This window comes from Centrocercus urophasianus, unplaced genomic scaffold (genome assembly GCF_019232065.1).
Source record: "Centrocercus urophasianus isolate 14NV4802_14NV808 unplaced genomic scaffold, USGS_Curo_1.0 seq_1207, whole genome shotgun sequence".
Classification (NCBI taxonomy): Eukaryota; Metazoa; Chordata; class Aves; order Galliformes; family Phasianidae; genus Centrocercus; species Centrocercus urophasianus.
Window position 1 is genome coordinate 27,330 of NW_024884373.1, and position 13,593 is coordinate 40,922.

The 13,593-nt window shown below is 45.6% G+C and overlaps 2 protein-coding genes across 3 annotated transcripts in view; one reads left to right on the plus strand and one right to left on the minus strand.

Moving 5' to 3' along the window:
- Positions 1 to 261: 261 nt before the first annotated feature.
- Positions 262 to 4,829, plus strand: UBXN6 (UBX domain protein 6). The gene is made up of 11 exons (XM_042811140.1): positions 262 to 405; positions 653 to 807; positions 1,141 to 1,202; positions 1,354 to 1,485; positions 1,751 to 1,848; positions 2,195 to 2,270; positions 2,363 to 2,447; positions 2,650 to 2,869; positions 2,967 to 3,097; positions 3,713 to 3,858; positions 4,239 to 4,829. Exons 1-11 carry the CDS (start codon positions 323 to 325, stop codon positions 4,365 to 4,367), a joined length of 1,317 nt encoding a protein of 438 aa, XP_042667074.1. The 5' UTR covers positions 262 to 322; the 3' UTR covers positions 4,368 to 4,829.
- Positions 4,830 to 5,362: 533 nt separating this feature from the next.
- The window catches only part of CHAF1A (chromatin assembly factor 1 subunit A), a 14,930-nt gene continuing 6,699 nt past the window's right edge, over positions 5,363 to 13,593 (minus strand). For both annotated transcript variants that reach the window (XM_042811151.1, XM_042811153.1), the window contains exons 7-15: positions 13,312 to 13,380; positions 12,693 to 12,913; positions 11,523 to 11,691; positions 11,237 to 11,317; positions 11,060 to 11,149; positions 10,578 to 10,839; positions 9,493 to 9,977; positions 7,231 to 7,324; positions 5,363 to 5,841 (exon numbers count right to left, since the gene is read on the minus strand). In XM_042811151.1, the coding sequence (XP_042667085.1) occupies positions 5,744 to 5,841; positions 7,231 to 7,324; positions 9,493 to 9,977; positions 10,578 to 10,839; positions 11,060 to 11,149; positions 11,237 to 11,317; positions 11,523 to 11,691; positions 12,693 to 12,913; positions 13,312 to 13,380 (1,569 nt within the window). In that variant the 3' untranslated portion in view covers positions 5,363 to 5,743. The remainder of the gene's footprint in view (positions 5,842 to 7,230; positions 7,325 to 9,492; positions 9,978 to 10,577; positions 10,840 to 11,059; positions 11,150 to 11,236; positions 11,318 to 11,522; positions 11,692 to 12,692; positions 12,914 to 13,311; positions 13,381 to 13,593) is intronic.

Below are 13,593 nucleotides of genomic sequence, written 5' to 3' on the forward strand. Positions count from 1 at the left end.
CCATCAGGGAGGTGTAGGCCACCGTGTGGGCTCCCCTCAGCCTCCCCTCCTCTGTGCAGAACAAACCAAGGGGGGGTTTCGGGTGATCTGGGGGCTTCGCGGTCTGTTTACTATTGAAGTCGTGTCGGTGAGGATACCTCTGTCGGCCCGCGGGCTCCTCAAGAGCCTGGAGGACCGCGCACAGAGGCGGCGGGATAGAGCGGCAAGAGGGCGGTGATGGCCCCGCCCCCTTCCGGGCACGGTCACGTGAGAAGACCGGAAGTGAGAGGGTGGGTGCGACTGGTTGCGTTCCGGTGGGAGTTTGCGTCCCGGCTCCGTCGCTATGCGCAAGTTCTTCCAGGAGATCAAGTCCGACCTGAAGTTTCGGAGCGCGGGGCCTGGCCAGAAGCTCTCGGAGCCGGCTCGGTACGGGGTTCGCCGCCGCCGGTAACCGCAGGTCCCGCTGTTGGGCCCGGCGGTGGAGCTCGGGATCGGGGCGTCACGGCCTGAGTGACGCTGAGCTCCCGGGATGGCCCGAATGCAGCTTGCAGTGATTAGGGAACATACGTGGAGTTCCTCCACGGGGTGCTTCGGGTGCCAAAAGCAAGCGGGTTGCTGCCGGCCCGCGGTGCCCCGGGAGCTGCCTCTTGAGCTGCGTTCTGTCCTGCCGCAGGGTCCCCAAGGAGAAGCCGAAAGCGGAGGCAGCACCGAAACCTCGGCAGGGACCCACTGATGAGGCACAGATGGCAGCGGCGGCAGCGTTGGCCCGGATGGAGCTGAAGCCTAAGGCAAAGCCACCCTCCTCCCAGGGGGCCATCAAGAACCAGGGTAGGAGATTCCTCGAAGATGCAGCTGGGGTGAGAGCCTGGCTGGGCTGCAAGGCTTTGCTGGTGATGGCTCCAAGCTCAGAGATAGCTCCTGCAGCTGCTGTAGGTCTGAGCCTGGAAAGAGAGTTCCCAGCTTGGCAGCTGTGCAGCTGGAGCCGGATCCTTGCTGATGACAAGCCTCTTAGAAATGGGGCTAAGGCACACCCTGAACCAGAAGCAGAGCACCCACAGAAGTGTTTGCTTCCTTGGAGCAGAACTGCACTGTGCAAAGCCCTCTGAGGAACCACTTGGGGTCTGTGCCCCTGCTGCCATAACTGGGATTTTTCTTTCCTAGTGAGAAAGGAGCTGATGGCTGAGGCAGCTGCAAGTGAGAAGGGGGTTTCTGCACACCAAGAGGTACGAGACTTGCTGCTGTTTCCTAATCATGTTAAAATGCATGCTTTGAGAGTGCTGTTGTCCCTGTCCTATAGAGAGATATGCTAACAACCCACAACAATCCAAAACGAAGCAACCATCATTCAGTTGCGCCTGCTTTTGTCTCTTTTAGGACCCAGCCTTCTCAGACAGGGAAGCTGCAGCTGAACCCTCTGTTTCAGGGGTCTATTTCATTTGCCCGTTGACCAGCGCAGTTGTAAGGAAAGATGAGAAAGAGAAGCATATCAGAGAAGCCATCCAGTCGGTGAGCTCCACATCTGCTGGCTGTGCTTCTTTTATTCCTTCCCTTTAAACTCATTCTGTGCATGAATCTCCCTCAAGCAATGCAGCAGTGACCTCTTACCCTCTGCCTTCTCCCTCATCTACCAGACTGCAGGCTCTGTTCAGATGTTACTAATTCCTGTCCTTTTGCTATTAATGCTGAGGCAGGGAGCTCCGACCTACATGTCCCCTTGGATTGTACAGAACAGTCAGTTCCCCCTTGACCAGCTTTTCTCCTTCTTTTCCAGTATTTCTCTGTAGACCCAGTGGCTGCCTCCATCATGGAGATTCACACCTTCAATAAGGATCGAGAGAAAGTCCGAGTAGGTGTGGAAACCATGGCCAAGTAAGTAGGATGGAGCACTCAGGGAGCTTGTCCCTTCCCTGGAAGGTTAACAGGCATTGCTGCACTCCGGGCAATGCCTGAAGAAAAAACAAAACCAAATGCTTGAAACACATTAAGTGTCAGTTGAAATAAGGCCAGATTCTGAGGTGTTTTGAGTTGATCCACTGGTCCAAGAGGTTTGGTGGTTGAGATCAACCACCGCCACGTTCTGCCTCGCTTGCTTTCCTCACTTTTTCAGCTTCTATCTGAGACCTTGCAGTATTTCTCATACATGATTGTTCTGTGTGGGGGCAGCGTGTCCTCGAGTGCCTGCTTTGATCCATGAACTGCATTCCTCTTTCTGCAGATACTTGGACAACATCTATCTGCATCCAGAGGAGGAGAAGTACCAGAAAATCAAACTGCAGAACAAAGTATTTCAGGTGAGATCAGGATTGCTGCAGGTGCTCTGCCTAGGGAACTCCTTGCCTGGAGCAGACTATGCTTAATTTATTCTATTTTTTTTCCTTTCCAGGAAAGGATAAACTGCCTGGAAGGCATACATAGATTTTTCCAGTCTGTTGGGTTTGAGACAAAAACACTTCCTGTTCCAGGACAAGGCAAGATATTTAAGTGTCTTGTAAAGTGAAGGCAGCAGTCTGAGTGGTGGGACATCCCAGTGGAGGCTTTGGTTGTTCTGAGAGCTCCACGCTTCAGGGCTGTTACACAAACAGCCTCTTGCCCTGCATTTCCCTTGTTAAAACAGTTTTTCTGCATATTATCGCCCTTATATCTTGTGCATTAATGTGCTTCTGGTTGTAGACACCACTGAAGAGTACTATGTACTAAAGGAAGAAATGCTGACCAAGTTGGAAGACCTCAAGGACTACAAAGAGCAGCTTTTAAGCTGTGAGCCACTGAGACTCCAGCTGGATCGACAGCTCTGTGTATTCAAACCATCAGCTGAAGCTGCTCGATTTGAGCTGCCAAATGACTTCTACAACCTCACTGCAGAAGAGATCAAACGAGAGCAGCGGCTCCGGTGAGGAGGTTTAAAGTGAGGGCCTCCAATACCCGGGGGCCCTGCTGTAACTCCCTCATGCCTCTTCTTCATGCTAAAAATCACTTTTTATCTAAAGGACAGAAGCAGTGGAAAAGGCTTCGATGCTGAGGACAAGAGCCATGAGAGAGAAAGAAGAACAAAGGGAAATGAGGAAGTACAACTATACCCTGTTACGAGTTAGATTTCCTGATGGCTACCTTCTCCAAGGTAAGACTTCTTAACCTCTCTTTGTGCACCCCTAATAGCTTTTGAGAATACTTGTAGCAGAAGAGATTGATGAGACGTGCAGAAGACAAGCATTAGAATGAATACAGGAAGAAAAAGAGTAATGTTTCAGTGTGAATCTTTACAATCTTTGAGCCTTCTGTGTGCCTCAGCTGCACAGGGCTGGAACTGTAAGCCAGGGTTCACTGTAGAGGAAAGAATCTCAAGGCATTACTAATTAAATGTGCTCTTCCCAGGCTACTGCTAGCAAGCTGGAATCATTAGATGAGTTTGCTATAGTAACCAGCATGAAATTGCCTGTGTGGTGGCAGGCCATACAGTGGTACAAATCCTCTTCAATTTTTGCAGTAGAACTCCAGAAATAGGTTTAGGCTTTTCCAGTTCTTTGTTACAGGCTGGCAGGGTTTTGCAACGTGCGAAGCAGCGCTTTTCTTTAGGAATGCTGCTTTCATACTTCAGTTGAATCAGGCTCTTCTGATACCACTGAAGTAATTTATAAAGTTAGCATCAGTACTGGAGCCCTGTGAAACCTACCACTAAAGACTGCATTTGCTAAATGCTACAAACTTCCTCTATGTCACTTTTTCTTCATGGCAGGGACTTTTTATGCACGCGAACCCGTATCTGTGCTCTACAGCTTCGTAAGAGAAGCACTCAGAGATAACTGGCTGCCCTTCGAGCTTTTGGGACCTGGAGGTCTCAAACTGACAGAGGAGAACTTGGCTTTCAACGAGTGTGGGCTGGTAAGAGATGGCACCTTGCACAGGGGTCTTCAGGTGGCAACAGAGCTCGACTTGTCAGGGTCAGATGCTGCTCATAACTTAGATTGCATCTTCAGCACAGTAGAGCTCTGTCCCTTCTTTAAGCTCAGGCAATTGCACGAAGGCTAACTCAAGGCCAGGAGGCCTCCATCAAAGAGACCTTAAGGACTTATAGGAAACTCTTGGCTACAGCATTTGCCAGCAGAGGGCTAGTACACACTCTGGGAAAAGATGGAAGGCAGCAACTGTGAGCCAAGCACAGCTCTAGCATAAAGGCTCCATGAGCAAGCTCAAAGCAGTGTGCCCCAGGGAGCATATATGTATAGTATTGTAGCTTAGTAACACTGCTTTCTCTGTTCCAGGTCCCCTCAGCTCTTTTGACTCTTGCCTGGGATGCAGCAGTCATGTCAGACATTGAGGCATCAGGACAGGAGCAGCCAGCAAGCCCCCTGAAACCAGAACTTCTCTCCAACATCCAGACACTATCTTGAAATAAAGGGGAATGGATTCAGCACTGGTGGCTTTAGATTGTTCCCTTAGGCTGGAGCTTCCAATATGGGATCTCAAGTGACTTCTAGCTCTGCAGCATGGGAGGCTGGAGCTTCAGCCATTTAAAACCAGCCTTGCAGCCATTTCCACAACTCGGTAGCCATTCAAGGTAGTCTTGCCCAGTAAAACTTTCAAGGCTGCACTTAATGGCTTTAAGAACTAAGTTCTAGCAATGACTGCTGAAGGTATTTTTAAGGCCACGATGAAGTACCACTTTCCTCTTTTGGAGGAGGGAGGAGATGCTAAGAGAAGGCTGGATGATAAACTGAGAGAGCCTGGATATTGGGCTGGGCTTAGAATTCAGCTTTTCCTTTTGTTTCTATGTGCACTGTAACTCCTATTGGAGAGAGTATATTTAGATAACATTATGTTTAATCTAATTAAATTGATTATTTAAAGATTCAGTTCTGCTTCAAGTTACTTGAATTGTATTATTTACAGTTTTGAAGTACAGCTGAGTTCCAGTCACTGCTGGGGCATTAGTTCTCATCTTCCTAAGGCACCTGCAGCCAGAAGAGCCAGCCTGGGACACAAACAACAAGCAAGAGCTACTGAGGCTCCATTTGCCCTCTGATGAGAGATAAAACTCCAGATTACAGCCAGTATTTCAGGGAATTCATCCCTCAGCAGCTGAGAAGCCTTATAAAAAGTTAAAAACCACAGCAAGCTTGTTCCATACATTAACAAGTGTGATGCTGGTTCCATTCCACACGCTTAAATCCTAAAGCTCTCCTGGGGACAGTGATCAGCTTTTTTACCCTCCCCCCCTCCTTTCTCTTGCAGTGTACACAGGAGATCACAAGTCTCTCACTGTCACTAGCCTGTAATTAATATCAGACTATCACAAAATAGGAGGAACAGCTTGCAGGTGCTTCCTTTTCCAAAGGCAGAGCTGTGGAGCTGCTCCTCATAGCAAGTAAAGTCACAAACAGGGTAATACAGATAGCATAAAATCAAATGTAATTGTACATCATTCATGCCCAAGGGCATGCTATACAACATTATGAACAGAGGAAGCCTCAAGAAGCATCACAATAAGCTTATTTAAAAAACCCTCCACTAACACAGATACCTTCCATTACAAAGAAGTACCAAAATTTCAATAATGCTTTATTAAGGACAGATTAATATGCAATATCTTTTAAGCTAAAAACTAGAAGATTTAAGCTTCCATCTGGTCTGAAGCAGAACAAAGTGCTGTCTTCTCTTTACAAGAAATATGGAATACTTTCAGGTATCTTGTTCAAAGATACACAGGGTTTTAAATTTTCTAAATAATTCTACATACATACAAGAGAAGTTAGTAGGCATTGAAGTCTCAAACTGTATTAGATGGGCTGACCACGTTGGCATCCTGGTGAGCAGCAGCTGTACCACTGGATTCTGGAGCTGTTTCAGTGACTGTCAGTGTTGAATCTGCAAAGTAGAAACTGTCACCTTGTGGTTTTGCTCTTTTTAAAGTATCTTCATTAAACCAGTCAAATCTGACCCCTGCCAGCTATGCATGCAGCCATGAATCCAGTTACAAGTCTCCTTTTCAATACCATTTGGTATTAACACTGGATTTCAGCACTGGGTTACACTAATACAGAGTAAAACTAATTCTAATTAAGAATCAAGTCTTGTTAGTGCTTTAGAACTAGGCAGAGCTGCTACCAAACAGCACTCTCATCCTCAGAACAAGAGCTTATGAACCTGAAGTAGGGCTTTCATCCTGCTGCAGTCATGTAATAAGCAAAAGCAGCTTAAGATGAAATGCAAAGCTTCTTGCCCAACAGCTGTGTTGTCACTTATGGAAGGTGAGAGGAGGAATGCAACACCAGCTCAGATAGAAAGAGAACCAAGACATGCCTAGAATGTCTCAAACCTCTGTAGAATTGAGTATTTTGGGAACAGAACAGAGAGGCAGAAGCCCTCATCTAGCAATTAAAGGAGCTGCCTAGTAATAATAATAATAAAGCCACTTAATTCAAGTTATGCAGCATTGTGATAGAGCTATTGTGAGAGCTGTAAAGCTTGGAGGTTTTAAAAGCAGTTTAGAGGACGTAGCTGCACGTGGTTTGTGTTAAGTCATTGGTCTGTATGATCAATGTGTAGTTAAGACCTCACTGAGATGAAAGGAGGTTTTCCTTTCCTCATCTCCCTGTTCCAGAATCTGTAACCTGAAAGGCTACACTGACAGAGCTTTTGAAAACCCTTTTTCCAAGCGATAAGTGGGACACAAATATAAACAACTGCTTGGATTGTAGCACAGAGCTGTGCAATGCTGATCAAAGCATCCATCTGTCACACAGCTGAGAGCTTGGTTATCTGCTGCTATTTCCTTCAGAATGGACACTTCAGCATGCACTTCAGACTTCAAGAAGGCAGCAAAACTAAGCTCCAGACCTTGTTAAGTTCTGGGAAAGCTCTGAACACAAGTATGCAACCCCCTGACATGAGCCCTTCTCAGCAACATCCACTTAATGTTAGTAAATCTGCTGATAGCAAGATGTTCACTTTCCTTATCAGAAACAAACTGTAATGCTGGCAGATAATTGTTGTTCACAAACACTTTGCTCTGCTTAGTCACTTGGAGGGAAAAAGAAGGGCAAGAGCAGATTAGCAAAGATCATAAAGAAGCATCTAGAATAAGTCATAAAAGCAGAAAAATATATTGCATAAAACATCTATAGAGAAGAGCACAAAGCTTGGTAAAACTGCAGCAAAACAAAACCAAACAGCGACAGGTTTAGCTACAGTTTCTACTCCCCCATCTGCTAGTGGTTGTCTGCCAAGAGCTGGCTAACAAGTGTTTTTCCCCACCTTTGCATGGCTGTACATCCACAATCATGCAGTCGTCGTCGTCCTCATCTTCCTCAGTGTCTGCCTGAAAGCCATCCATCTCCATGGCTTCAGCCTTAAGGGGAAGAGGAGGAAAAGTTACAAGGTATCAGCAAGGTGACAGCATTAAGGTGCAAGATCTTGCACAGCCAATGCTAAGGACTGCAGTGGAGGCTTCTCACAACTAGTGCTCAAAGCACAGCCCAGATAGGCAGGCAGAGATGTGTGCAAGGAACAGCAGACACTGACTTCTGATAAAAAAAAGGCCTGCTCTGCAATGGCCCATGCAGCAGGAAGCATGCCAAGTGCTTGTGCTCCATGTTACACAGCACAATTACACACCTAGAAGTCAGTTCAGGCCTCAATTAGAGTCTGACTCAGTTTTGTCTTTTTTATTATTATATTTATATATACTTAAGGGAAATCTTCCCCCTCTTTTGATTTCTTGCTTCTGAAGACAAAAAGCAACTTCAGCTTGTCAAGTTTAACCTTGTTCTCCCCTGACTCATCTGTCAATAAACTCATTTTCAGGGAGGGATGACAGGTCTTTCCTTGGTGACACTTTGCTGCCCTGAGAGCTGCAAATCCACTCATGTTGAATCAGGAAAGGAAACAAAACATAAGGAGTGATGCAAACTGAAGCTGTTCTGCATCAAATATCTCCAAGTTCTTTTTCCCCCTCCCTTACTTTCTTCAGCTGGAACTGTGAAATTGAAGTCTCAGAAGTTGGTCCCTGCCCTTCCTAACTGCTTCAAGACAAGAAGTTTTACGTTCACATCTTCACATAGAAGTCTTCCCCTCCTACACACACTGAGGTATTTCAGTACCAGGTTCTTTCTCTGCAGCTTATGTGAGAGCACCTTCACTTCTAGAAGGGTCCTGGCTCCAGCTTTGTGGCAGAGCCACACAGGAGAACCATCAGCAGGTCAAGGCTGTCAGGTTCTCCAGTTTCTCCACCAGCCTTGCACAGCTGGAAGGATGGGATCTCAATCCCCAGTTGCTGCTGGTTTAGATGACAGGCAGGAAAGGCTTTCAGGAACCTGACACCTTTGTTCTCAGCCATCACATCTGAGGGCAACTAAGATGCTTTCAAAAGCTTAGAAGAACTCAGGCCAACATTGTAATTCTATTCAAAGAGTTAATTTCACTATGTCTGCCCAAGTGCTTGAATATAAGCAGAGCTTTATTCTATTATTGTAGTTGTTTCTCTATTTTTTAATCTCTGCTTTTATTTAGCATACAGGAAAAAAAGCCAAGCAGATGCAGTTTGGGGACTGAACAGTTTCTCAGCTTTCTGATCCCTATCAATATTTGTACTTCATTACAGATCTTCAGTACAAAAGCTGAAGAAGTAGGGAGTAAACTTAGAAAGAAAAGCACAGAAAGCCTTGAGCAAGGCTTCCTTCCTCCCCCTTACACACAGGAGAGTAATAAATCCACTGAAGAGTGCAAACCACTCCTGTCTGCAGGTTTGAAAGCACACAGCTGATCACAGCAGGCTTCAGGACCTAAAGCCTTACTGTCTGAAGAACATGGGCAGAGCATCACATAGCTAAAGCACTGATCACATGCTTTTCAACCATACTTTGGGATAATTAAGCTCTTAATACTACTTGTTTGCCTCTGCTTTTCAGGGTAAACATAACAGGAAGAGCACAGATTAGTTGGAATAGTGACTACTCCAAGCATCTCCTCTGCTCCTGTGATTTTTTTTTTGAACAGCTCTTGAAATCCAGCTTTTATATATATAATATTATGAGCCTGAGACTTTGCAGACTATTAAGAGTTGAGTTGCAGCACTCAGAGACCAGATTTAACCAGTACATGTGCATCTGATGCAAGTCACCAGTGCAGGCTATACATCTGGCAGCCATACAAATCTGCAGGCAAATTGCATACAGCTGGAAAACCAAGGACAAACAGACACTCAAAACTATTCACAGCTTGGAAGCAATCACTGCCAAATAGCAGAAAATGGAAGAACAGCAGGAGATTAATGTTTCAAGTGAAACAATCCAAGTCAGAGGCAAAGAAATCCGTCTCTTCAGAGTTGGGAAATTGTACTCCTTCCCCAAAAATAAAGATCTTTCTGTATGACAAATCATTTTGGTAGCTGAATATTTGGACTCCGCTGATGGCAGGTTTAGGTCAGTTTGGGAGGAGTGCCATGATACTTGCCTACTGAAGAGGCACAGCTACATTCCTGCTGCTCATAATTGGGGGGAGAGGGCTGTGAAAGCTCACCTGTTCAGCATCCCTAGGCCTTTTCATGAATTTAGTGATGCACATACTTCCAGTGGACTTCCTCTTCACTGACACAGGGGTGCTCTGCACAGGTGCCACACCTGGCACCCCACCACCGTCCTCCTTTCCTGAAGAAGGAACTTGGGTGACGTAGTTCCATTGGCAAGGGACAGGGAGGTGCTCTTGATCGAAACTCTTCAGCACCTCCGAGTGCACGTACCAACACATCCGATATTCAGGTCTCTTCTCGTACACAGAGTTCTCAGAAATGATTCTCTTTAGCCTGGCTTTGGAAGGGACACCACTGTCCTCACCGACTGGTGTCTGCGGTCGGGAGGCGTTGGGGCTCACAGGGCTCGTGTCTCCACTCTCAGCTGCAGTCACATCACTGAACAGTCCTTGCCTGCAGCACTCCTGGAACTCCTGGATGATCACTTTGCTCCCATTCACGTTCCCATGGAGCAGTGGTAGAAGCTGGCCAAGGACTGCGGAGAAGAGAAGTTGCATAAAGGTTGTAGAGAACTATTTAAAGGTCAAGAAAAGCTTGGCTGACATAATATCAGTGTACACATCCCCAGGAAAGAAGACAAATAAGATTAATTTTAGCTTCTGTTGCAGCCCCGGATCTAAACTTTATAGTCAAGCACAACAGGAATGTGAAGTGAGAATTTCAATCTCTATTCTGGTCTTTTTGGGCATTACTCATACCCTCGTGTTAATCACACACAGGATGTACTCAATACTGAAATTACAAACAAAATACATCCTCCCTCTCTGAGCAACACACAGCAATTCAGCTCAAGCACCTCCAGTAAGTAGTCCTAAATCTGAGCCTTCTGAATGAAGTCTTGTTGGCATTGTTTCCTGGATTACCTGAAGCAAGAGCTTTTAGAGACAGCAACCAAGGCCACAGAGTTGTGCAATGGCAGAAAACTGAATCCCAGGAGACTTCATAAAGATTACTTGAATTTCAGACAGTAATAAGCAGGCCATTCTGATGCTTTAACTTGATTTAAAAAAAAAAATATCTCAAAACTGGAGTACAACAGTGCATATATACAATTATTTAGCCCTTCACGTCTTACTCTGCTGATCTTTTGCTCTTTTTTTGCTACATTTCTGTATCTGCTGTTCTTCCTCAGCAAGAGATGAATCCAGGATACATGCTGTGAACTGCTGGAGGACCTTCAGGTCTGCATTTGTGCCACTGTCATGTTGTGCACTTTCCCAGATGCAGCCAATTTTCACAGGCTGTAGAACATGGAGCCTTTTCCCCTTGGCCATCAGTTCATCCCACTCCTTCGCTTTCAGCTTTTGACGAACCTTCTGATTCTCTGGATCACACTCCTAAAAAGCCACAAGAAAAAACTTGTTACAACTGTTCCAGATGAACAATTTTCTTTCCAAAAAAAAAAAAAAAGCCACCTTCTTGCTGTGCCCCCTGAGTTGCACAGGTTCTCTCCTGCTCTAAGCAAATACGAGTTATGCCACTGCCAGGATCACATGATTTCATGTGTCAATATTTAGCACTTGATAGAAGCAAAGATGGAAATCCTGGTTCACTTACTTCTGTCACTCCTTCATCTTCAGATAGGTACCCATGGGGTACAAAAAACCCATCGTCATCGTCTTCATCCTCTCCTTCCTCTTCATCATCCTAAACATAAACTCAGCTTTTTAGAAATCTGGCACTGCCAGATGCAGTCGTTTTTAGAAGCTGTCTTTCAGCACACAGAATCCTTACCCCTTCACTATGGGAAAGGCTTTCACCAGGTTCCTCCTCTTCCCACTCTTCATCACTGTCTACTTCATAGTCCAGTAATTTCTAGAAGAAGAAATGCCAATATGCCACTTCTGTTAGCCTGAAAGCACGATGCCAGAGTCCACCTAGTGCTTCATAACTCAACAGCAAGAATGAGCACACCAGTGGATCAGCAATCCCAAAGGACAGGTAAACCTGACCACCACATATTCACTTTGAGATCATTAAGAAAAAGAGAATCCAACTACACTGCCTGTAAGTTACTCACACTGTCCTTTGACCAAGGATTCCTGGGACGGATGACATTGGTTTTCTTGTTCCATGTGCCCCAGTATGCAGGGCGGTGATTTTCACAGAACTGCAGGAGTTTCATTCTACCAAATTTCCCCCTTTCAGGAACAGCATCTGTTTTGCAGTTATCCACCACTACCACATCACTGTTAAAACAAGAGACTCCTTTCAGAACCCACAGAATGCTCCCCTCTTGCTCAGGATATCATCTTCTACAAAGTTTCAGTTCAGCCATGGTATCAACACAGAACTTGATTAGAACAAACACAATTGGGTTGCAAGAACAGGAGTTTCATAGAGGCTACTGCCCTCTTAACAATACTATGAAGAACTGCAGCCTGCCTCAGTTTCAAGGAGTACAAATGACATCTATCAAAGATAGATAGATTCCCTCACTGCAAGAAAGATATTGAGGCACTGGAATGTGTTCAAAGGAGGGCAACAAAGCTGGTGAGGGGTCTGGAACACAGGGCTGATGAGGAGAGGCTGAAGGAGCTGGGAATGTTCAGTGTGGAGAAGAGGAGCTCAGGGGAGACCTCACTGCTCTCTATAACTTCCTGAAGGGAGGTTGTAGGGAGCTGGGGGTCGGCCTCTGCTCTCGTGTCATCAGTGATAGGAGCAGAGGGAATGGCTTCAAGCTACGGCAGGGGAGATTCAGGCTGGACATCAGGAAGTGTTACTGTTCAGAAAGGGTGGTCAGGCACTGGAATGGATGCACAGGGAGGTGGTGGAGTCACCGAGCCTGGGGTGTTCAAGGAAAGGCTGGATGTTGTGTTGAGGGACATGGTTTAGTAGGAGCTATTGGGAATAGGTGAACGGTTGGACTGGGTGATCTTTTAGGTCTTTTCCAACCTTGGTGATTCTATGATTCTATGATATAAACACTATTCAAAGGCAAGTAGTTTCCAGTGCTGAAATGGAGCTGCCTAAAACAAAAGACCTCCTGCAAATAAGCATTTAAGAAACATTACAGAATGAAGCAAATCTGTATCCTCACACACTCTCCCTCTGAGGGGACTGTCAGACAAGTATCAAAAGCAAAGCTGCACCTTTCTATTACCCACAGCATTTGATTACAGCTTCCTTGAAACCAGTCCTCTGTTCATCACAAAAACAAGAGGAGAAAAGCCCCGAGACACAGACTGACCTGTTCACTGTGGTACTGCTATTGACAAAAGTGGGTCCAGTTTTACGTGGCTTACGACACTTGAGGTCTCTCAAGAAAGAAACTTCACTATTCTGTGCGCGCAGGAGCCGATCCAGCTGTTCTAAGAAGTCTGGATAAAGGGCAATACGACAGAGGGGAGCTAAGACCATGTTCTCTTTAATTTCAAAAGGAGCAAACTTCCCACAAGAGCCAGCAAGAATCTGAAATGGTAAGTGAGGATTGTTAGGGCCTGAACACCTGAGAAACTGCAGTACCAGCATATTCATAACGCACAAACCTAAGGAAAAAAGAAAGTTACTGATATTTGAATGAGGATTTACATCCTCTGAGACCCCAACAGATCCTCTTGAGGTCTGTACACCCAACACAGGAGGAGACAAAGATGAGATTTTACTCAAGCAACTGCAGACTTCTGTCATCTTTCCCCTGGTCACAGACTTGTTGTTTTAAACCATTCAATGCTTTAAAAATGAGGAAGTAGGCACTAATGCCTCGTACGCCTAAGGAGCTCTAAGGGACAGGTGAGAAGGAAACCAGTGTGTTTGTAAGAAGATGACTAAGGAAAACCCAACAACATGCAGGCATAGCAATAGCTCACCTTTGGGGCTTGTGGAGTCTTTGGTTTCTGGAAGAATCTTGTAATTTCTGCTTTCTGAGCATTAATACGCTAAGGTCAGAATGGAAATGCAAATTGTAATTAAAGGTATGACAAGGCTTCATCATTTAAAGTGAACTCAAGCATGACCCAACTTCAAAACTAATGAGGCATAAAACAAAGTTCAGTTGTTTATCAGCTCCTGTGATGCAATAAAAAAAAATAATTGCCTTCTCTAACACACACACACACACACACACACACACACACACACACACACACACA